At 37.7% G+C, this 9,099-nt stretch overlaps 2 protein-coding genes across 2 annotated transcripts; both read right to left on the bottom strand.

Moving 5' to 3' along the window:
• Positions 1 to 541: 541 nt before the first annotated feature.
• On the bottom strand, positions 542 to 3,535 carry rpsa (ribosomal protein SA). Its single transcript, XM_003964325.3, has 8 exons — positions 3,389 to 3,535; positions 2,168 to 2,339; positions 1,765 to 1,883; positions 1,298 to 1,543; positions 1,101 to 1,229; positions 865 to 1,027; positions 745 to 780; positions 542 to 675 (listed from the first exon to the last, which is right to left on the bottom strand). Exons 2-8 carry the CDS (start codon positions 2,298 to 2,300, stop codon positions 581 to 583), a joined length of 921 nt encoding a protein of 306 aa, XP_003964374.1. The 5' UTR covers positions 2,301 to 2,339; positions 3,389 to 3,535; the 3' UTR covers positions 542 to 580.
• Positions 3,536 to 4,246: 711 nt separating this feature from the next.
• txn2 (thioredoxin 2) lies at positions 4,247 to 7,213 on the bottom strand. Its single transcript, XM_003964347.3, has 4 exons — positions 7,025 to 7,213; positions 6,391 to 6,626; positions 5,007 to 5,130; positions 4,247 to 4,704 (listed from the first exon to the last, which is right to left on the bottom strand). The coding sequence occupies exons 2-4, from the start codon at positions 6,624 to 6,626 to the stop codon at positions 4,588 to 4,590; spliced, it is 477 nt and encodes a 158-aa protein (XP_003964396.1). The 5' UTR covers positions 7,025 to 7,213; the 3' UTR covers positions 4,247 to 4,587.
• Between the last annotated feature and the right edge of the window lie 1,886 nt (positions 7,214 to 9,099).

Genomic DNA, 9,099 nt, shown 5'->3' with positions numbered 1-9,099 from the left:
TCTATGTCGCCCGCTCTGGCCACATAGAAGCAAATTTATGGCTGCTGGCGAGACGTAATCGTAAATTTGGTAGTTATTATTCACGTCGGAGCCAACGACACCCGGCTTCGAATCAACAGCATCAAGCAATTTAGAATGACACAGGAACCCTTTGACAGTGTCAAAGACCTGCAACAGGGATTTTCAAAGCCATATATTCTATTTTTGTTTTAAATAAATGCATCCCGAGTCATGTTTCAGAGATCCCCTACTAGGATGGGAAAACCATTGTAAACTGTCCCTCATCTGCAGAGATGAGACATCTAGTTAAATCTTTCAACCGTTTCCTAGTATTTCCTGGAATGTGAAGCCAACTGTTAAAATTGAATCTTTTAATTCAAGTAACATTTTGAAATTCTTTTAAGGCTAACAGCTGAGCAGAGCCTATTGCTGTGTTCCATTTGCACTTGAAGTTTCAGCTGAAACCATTTAATGTGCCACCGCATGTAGTAATGGTAGATCTACGGTATCATATTTAAAATAAACTTTGAAGAAATAAAACTCAATTGTAAGACAATTTATTGTCAAGGTAGATGGTGATTTAGGCCCAATCAGAAGTAGCACCACCCCAATCAGATGCTTGGGCAGTAGGGGCAGTTGACCAATCCTCTGTGGCAGGCTGATTGCTCCAGTCCTCTGCAGGAAAAAAATGACAAGATTATCCGCAAATGATTGTTTTATGTAGGTTTGATTTTTCTGACTTACCAGAAAATACTTCAGTGGTCTTGACAGTTGGAGTAGCTGTAACAAGTGAAGCAGTTAAACTACCTTTTATTTTAACTTGTCAGCTTTAAATGTGAAGATCTTTATTCAGAGACAACTTACCTGCAGGGAACTGCTGGATGGGCACAGATGGTACTGATACACCCTCAGACCAATCGGTTACCTCAGACTGGGGGAATTCAGTAGTCGCAGGTGTGGTCCATTCACCCTGGAATTCTTCCTTTCCAATTGCCTTCTCAGCTGCAGCCTGTTCCTCCTTTTCAATCTGTTCACAGGAAAGACAATTTAACATGCTATACTTCAAAGTATACCTCTCCAACAAACAGTGGATGTTTTACCTCCTCAGGGTCCCTGTAGAAGTATAAATCTGGCATGACCTCCCACGGGTGCTCCCGTGATATTGTTCCTCTCATCCTGAGCACTTCCCGAGCCAACATCCACCACATGAGACCAACAGAATGGTGACCCTTCAAAACAAATGAAGTCATTAGAGAATTTGTCAGTGACTATTTCATATGTACTCCAATGGCTTTACCTTGTTATTACAAGGAATAGCAATATCCACATATCTCAAGGGGGAGTCCGTGTTGCACAGAGCAATGGTAGGAATGTTGACATATGATGCCTCAGTCAGTGGCTGATGGTCAGCTCGGGGGTCAGTCACAATCAAAAGCCGTGGCTCTCTGAAAGCTGCCTGGATTTGATTGGTGAATGTACCCGGGGTGAACCGACCATGGAAGGTCGTAGCACCAGTGGCAGCAGCAAATTTCAGAACAGCCCTCTAGAATGACAGAGCAGTTTACATACTTCTTACATTTTGATTTTGTTACAGAAGTGTGGCTAAGGTCACTATCAATTGCCAGTCACAAGACAGAAGTCCTCATGGCATTAGTGAAAACCTTGTCCACTTGCTTTAGCACACTTCCGACACCTAGACACTGACAGTGTTGCCTAGCTTTAACAGTGTGCACCTTATCAAACCAAGTGTATTTACAAGTTTACCTGTCCAGTGTTCCTGGAGGAGATGACACAAACATCAGCTGGGTTTTCAATGGCAACAATGGCCCTCGCAGCTAGAAGTAGCTTCTCCCAGGTTTTCTTCAAGTTAATGATGTACACACCTAAAAGAAAGGTAGCGCAGACTTTTTCTACTAGAGGTTAAGAAAAACTTTAGTGCTTGTCACCTAGAGCCACAGTTGCAATTATAGTTCCAGGCAGCATTAAGAATGTTAAAGACATCTGTACTTCCAAGGATTTAATGTAAAAATAGCACTTGGGGCATTCATATAAACCAACATCCCTTTAATTTTAAGATTAGTTTATTTTCAATTGGAACCTAAATTCAGCCACCAACTCAAATAGCAAACTACTAATAAAAATTATATGGACAAGGTAGTTCACCCACCATCACTTTTTCTCTTGTACACATACTGATCCATCTGAAAGTCCAAGTTGGTCCCTCCTAGGTGAGTCCCTGCTGCCAGGAACTTAAGCACATCCTCCTCCTTCATTTGAAGGACATCTAGACCTCCGGACATTGTCACCACTTTCCCTGCGTTACGACTTTGATGGGAGAGCTGAGAGGGGAGGGATCGAAGTGGCATTGTCAGAGTCAAAGACAAAAACACCAGTCTCAGTTATTTAATGAGTACCAGATGGGTATAATAGTGACATACACCCAATAGTCATTTGTTGAGCTATTGTATCATTAACTTAGCCATGTCTTGTTTCTTCTGTGCTTAATCAAAGGATTAATGTATTGATTAGTAAAGGGGCATCAGTTGTATGCCACTTTTTCAATGTGTAGACAGCCCAAGAAAAGTAAAAAATAAAAGAGAACCGAGGAGAATAAGGAAGCTGTGTCCGATGTCACCCCAGTATCCATATATAAAGCACTCAATAGGGTGTATGCCATTTTAGGGCTGTCCAAATGTTGAGTGAGGATGGTTATACGCCATTCGGTGCACTCAATGTATCCCACAACGCATTTTGAAAAGTAGCCGTCAACCGAATCTCCAACAAAACATTCCTTTATACTTTGCGGTTGCAGGATAGACGAGTGAGAAATATTTGACATTCAACTGGTACGAATACGACGCCATTAGGCCATCTAGAGCTCTCTGGCTTCTGCCCGCAAGCAAACGCCTTATATAGAAAATAGGGAAAGTGTGATGTGTCAAACACAACCGGAGTGACTCGGGACCCACTTTGAAATTAAATTCATTCGACAACGCGACTTATTCTGAACCAATATTTTACTGCAAAGTCTTAAATGAAACTTAATATTCCTCCATTCAATATTTACCATATTGGAATTTAAAGTGGTTTGACTGGCAAGCCAAGCCTTTTGCTCATCAAGTGTATTTTGATTGCATTTTATGCGCGTACACTTAGTCAAACAGTTTACGTCAGGCGGAAGTGAGGGCTGCGAAACAAACACGTGTTTAAGCTAGAAAGCTAGTTACAACATTAGCCTTACCTACATATGAATAATTACATTCAGTAAAGGCAAGGTAGACAAAGATTTTGCTCTTCATTCGTATATTTTTATAGTCAGTCCCTACTACATATATTCCCTTTTAATAATTAGTCGATAAATCCTGATATATAAACGTTTACTACGCACCACGAAACGACGCCGTATAGAAGTCTCACCACACGATGAAAAAGGGAACGGTAGGAGGAAATGACGTCATATAAATACCAATTTTGCTGGCGCGTGATTGGCTGAATTTTGCCCACAATGTTTGACTCGTGGACGTAGAAGAAGAACTTTTGACTTCAGCCGCACGCCGATTTAACCAATGGTCACTCTCGGTATTGCAGTAAAAATGTCATAAGGACAAAAAATGATTTTTTTCCCCCAATAGGCTTACATTGACAGGGAGACGTCTTTAAAGTTGACAGGCCATCTTCAACTGCAAACGTGGTCAATTCTTTGTCTTCTATATTTCAACTCATGGACCTTTCAGCTTTGAAAAACTTTTTTTTAAACAGATATCAGTCAAACTAGAGAAATCTTGGCTTTTGATAATCCCAAGAGAGACAATGTGTTACCTTTTCTATTTCTCTTGTTATTAGTAATACATTTTCATTTTTTTAAAATTTAAACATTAACTGCTTTTTGAAGGCAATAACCACTTTAATTCACCCAAAATAAAAAAGATAATTCAAATCCCAAATTCTTTCATAACTGCTTTATTGTATTTTTCCTGACTAGTGTATTTCATAAGTAATTTATGTCTGAGATCTGTAATAATCGCTTTGTATTTTGAGGACATGGAGCAATACAACTGCATCTGTCAACCTCACATTATAGAGGTATATAGATGTAATCATATTAAGTGCAATGGTCCTGACCACATTAGTCTGTGAAAAACTATGTTTTCAATTAGACAATTGTTGAAAAAAAATGGTACCTTCATGTTCACAAGATTTAAGAGCACATACCTTTGTGCCTTAACAGTTCAATCAATATTACAAATTTAAGTGCAGGAAAGATGTTTATTTTACATTCTGATTTTGGTAAAATATTTAACTCGCTTATTGTGTTACTTAATAATTTAGAGAAAAAAAAGAGCAATGGGTTTAATTACTCAGCCGAATCAAGCCTAGAATAAATTCAACAAAGGATTGACACATCAATAATGGCATTTCTTGAGAGACAAGGTTTTAAAAAGTCTGCAAGATTTGATAGAGGGTTATTTACTGTTTCCTTATGAGTTGACAGTGACATCTCAAGATTTTTAAATGTGTCATACAGATTCTCACAATAAAACCATAGTAACCATTATAATAACCAGCTGCAGAGTGGTGACAGTTGGTTTATTGTCCAATGATACGGCTGACAAATGAGTCCAGCTCATCGTCATCTTTGAGCCCAACAAACTGGCCAATGACATTGCCTCCCTTCATGCCAATTACTGTTGGAACAGCAGACACCTGCAGAAACATTAATTTAGAAACAATTCAGTCTGTGACTTATGAATATGTTATTTTTCTGGATCTACACATTAAAATTAATTTGAAACAAAATGGCTAAGATCTAAGATAGTAAGGCTTAATATACAGTCTAATATACAGTCAACAGTCAACAGGCGTGCATATAGACACTGAATGGAGATTATTTTAGCATGAGGCCACAACTAATCTATCTTTTATATATTTATCAATATTTTTTGAATATAATGTATGCACACACACGCACACAGTAACATTATGAATAATTAGAGACTGTACCTTACCCCATATTCAATAGCCAAGTCAGTGTGATCATCTATGTCAACCTTTGCCATGGCAACATTGCCTATTTGTTTTGCAACAGCCTTCTCTAATCTTGGCCCAAGGATCTTGCAAGGACCACACCACCTGCCAACAAGGGACAGAAATCATTTCAGGGTCGTCGAGGTCAAATACACACCTACATATGTGTACCGTATGTATAGCATGCCAAGGGGCAATATACTGTAAGAGAGTTGGCAGTCAATATATATATAGTGTATATACACACAAACACACATTTTTAATGGTGAAAACTTCTACATGCAATTACTGTTAAATGATCTTAACCAGGGATTGGTAAACACATTTTCAAAATTTTACTGTGGCGCCATCTATTTCAATCTGACTCAATAAGGAATAGTAAATAATAATCTATACGAGTATTTAAACAATTCTTCAGTACTGAGGAGTTTAAAAAGCACTTCACTGACCACATATCTAACATATTCATAAGTGACTTAAAGAAATATTAGTAATAATGGTAATATGATATAACTGTTAGGGCCAGCTGTAATACTAAGGCTTCACCTCTGTTTGCGTACAGATGTAAACGTCAATGACCAGAATTTTGAATGCAATTAAACCTTATTAGCTGGATGTATGAAATCTGCAAGCTTGTTAGGTTTTTTTAAAAAAAAAAGCCATCTCTCTCACATATTCTTTAGCTTAAGTTTATTTTTTTGTTGTAATTGTGCCCTTTTTGACTGTATCAAAAAATATGGTAATATAATAATTTGTATTTTGACAATTTCAAGTCAAAATCACTATTATGTATTTTTTTACCATTTCACTAATGAGCAAAATGTAAATTCAGCATCTCAGCAATATTTGATTAATCAAATTAGTGTTAGTATTGGTTAGAAGGTTGGTTTTATGTATTGCAATTACATGCTGTCTACTTAGGTGGTGTCTATTTTCGGTAGTGGCTTCATGCACTATGGATTTTGTTTATTGTAAATTGTCTGTATTTTGATACCAGCTCTAAATAAAATTGTATGATTTCTGTCTTTTTTGTTAATAATCTGAAGATAAAACGAACCAACAGTACAAACCAAACATTTATCAGAGATGTTTCAATGCTAATGGTGTTGTGATGGTTTGGAACCACCTTGCTATGAAAACCCCATCTGCATCGAATAGGTACCATGGTGTAATGGAAAACCACTATGACTGTACTGTACCATGTCGAGTAGAACCTATACTCTGCATTGGAAAAGTGCCTAAAAGGGTCACAATAAAATCCCCACATAGATGTGCATCGTACAAAGTAAAAAAAAAACAACCTGCCCATTTAATGTACTTTCTCTTTCTATTGGTTCCACTGCCTTCCCCCCTTGAAGTACTCACTGTGCATGGAAATCAATTAGCACAGGGAGTTTGCTATTGATGACCCTCTCTGTAAAGTCATCCTTGTCCTGAACATTGAAGGAAGATCTCCGATGGGACACACAAGTAATGGAGTTTGATGCTGATATGAAGAAAATCCCATTCTTGTAAGATGAAGTAGCAGTAGATGCAGCGAGGCAATGGATTTCTTTCATGGTGACATTCCAAAGTCTGTGTATAAATAGTCTGTGAGCCATCTGCAACAATAACATATAAAAGTGATTAATTTGATGGATTAGATTCTCTATGTTCCAAAAGATACATTTTGGACCCCCTTTTAGATTGGCATCTTGTTACAATAAGTAATATTCGTACACATCCATGGAGCCATAGCATAAAATATTAATGTATGCTGCACTTTCGTTTACTTTCAGTGACTAAGGAAATAGTCACATAGTTACATAAATTACTTACTGCATTTATATCTTATAATCTTTAATAGTACAAACTAATTTCTAATTATTATCTAAATCTACTTTAATGATCAACAAGTACTAGAAGTTATTAGAATTTCTACATTTTCAGCGATTGATTGCTTCCTCCCTTAACCTTCATTAAAGAATTAAGAATATGCCCTCTTCGTCCTCCTCCTGACCTGAGTTAGTCCGCACTTCACGGAAATGTTCACTTCCTATTCCGTAATGCTGATCAATGACAAGTGATGCAGTTTTCCTGCTTTAGTTGATGTTGATCCTCGCCTCGAGAAATATTTGTTCGTGCCCAATTGGTACCTGGTTTCAGTGACCGATTTGCACCAGGAATCCTGTTTACTCCATATTTCTTCCGCAAATGCACGGTCACTACCCGATTTGCAGTAAGCATGCGCGAACAGGCCGCCATCTTGGACAACCATGTCAGCTAACTCCATTTGGACAAACTTCATTTCACTGGCCAACCTTCGGATTTTTGCCAGGTCTCCGTGATACGCGGCCGCTCATTCATTCCAAAGGAATTGCTCACCCATCGCATACGCTGATTTTTTTTTCTTCGGACTTCGGAGCTACTTTCGGGTTATGCGGCCGACTGACAGAATAAAAGTAGTCATCCATTCCTTTTATTTTCAGTGTTAACCACCATGTAATTTCAGGAAAGCAGCTATCCCCAATCAGTGTTTATGAAGCAAAAACAGGATGATACCGTCCAATTATAAATAAAATAGTGTTAATGCATTGCAATGCAAAGTTTATAACAATAACAATCTATAACAATTAAAATACATACTAATTAGAAGATAATTAAATGTGAACATGGAAAAATAAAATCATATTCCAATACATAAATCCATTCACAGGATGTTAATTCTGTGCCTTTATAATGTTATAAAGTAAATTAAATATACATTTTTTGAAGAACAGACATGCAAAGTTATTTTTAAAAAATGCAAAAAGGAAAAATCAACAATAAACAGACCTGTGAGAGTAAACAAGCAGGAGGTACTTTCTGTCAAGCATTTTATGTTAAAGAGTCTCATCTCCATAACTGTTTTATCTCTTTCAGTGTCACAGGGAGGGTACACAATGGGCGAAGGCAGGGTCCATCCCTGGATGACTTGCCAGTTCATCACAGGGCCCTATATGAGCATTTGTGGGTTTGGTACCTTGCTCAAGGGTACCTCAGCAGTACTCTGAAGATGTTCTGGAACCTTCCCCTACAACCAGAATACTTTCCATGTGGAATGAACTGAGAACCCTCCACTTCTCAGCCCAGTTCCCAACAGGCTTAGCTACCACCACACATATGTTAAAGTGGTTTTACATAATAGCCAGTTCCAGTTCCTTTCATGTGATACACAAATGAGCAGTGCCCTAATGAAGTTGGTTCATGGATCCATTAAGAGAACTCGATACTGTGTTGGGGTGGAACCTTCATTAATCCCTATGAAAGTTACTCATTTGGGGGATTAAGAGAAGTGGCTTGCATATTTTTTTTAAAATTATTTTCAATGTTGAAAATAATACACCTGAACTCAGGTGGGGAAAAAATGAAGAAAGAAACATAATGATTTTAAATAAAGGCAATTAACAAGCTCTCACTAGTATGTTTATGTAGTTACAACCCATTTATTGGTTGAGTTACAGATGTCTCTTTCACCAAGTTAGCCATTGTCTTTTTCAGCCCAAAGGAAGTATGTGACCAATGCCATTCTTAGAATTCATTCTATCTATCTATCTATCTATCTATCTATCTATCTATCTATCTATCTATCTATCTATCTATCTATCTATCTATCTATCCATCCATCCATCCATCCATCCATCCATCCATCCATCCAGCCATCCAGCCAGCCAGCCAGCCAGCCAGCCAGCCAGTCACTGGTCCTTGGCTGCTGGAGTTGGGTTACAGGAACAGCCTAAGCAGACAACACAAGCTGGAGGGATTTTAATACTGTCACTGCTTTACTTCATAAGTGTATTTTAAATTTCATTAAAATATTAATTTACATATTGTGGTTTGGGTAAGGTCTAAAAATAATGCACATTTAAGGTCTTCATCCCAATTATTATAAAAGATTTGTAGGGCTAGTAATGTTAGCAATAGCAGCAAATGAAGACAACTCATTCAACATACCTTTAAAACTGGACAACTCAAGCAAATTGTCTTTATTACATGTCATCAATGGAGCATAGTAAATGATAAAAGTCTATGACCTATGAAAAGTCAGGATTTTTT

Source organism: Takifugu rubripes, chromosome 5 (assembly GCF_901000725.2).
Source record: "Takifugu rubripes chromosome 5, fTakRub1.2, whole genome shotgun sequence".
In the NCBI taxonomy this organism is placed as follows: Eukaryota; Metazoa; Chordata; class Actinopteri; order Tetraodontiformes; family Tetraodontidae; genus Takifugu; species Takifugu rubripes.
Note: the sequence above shows the minus strand (reverse complement) of the source record. Positions and strands in the feature narration are given on the sequence as shown.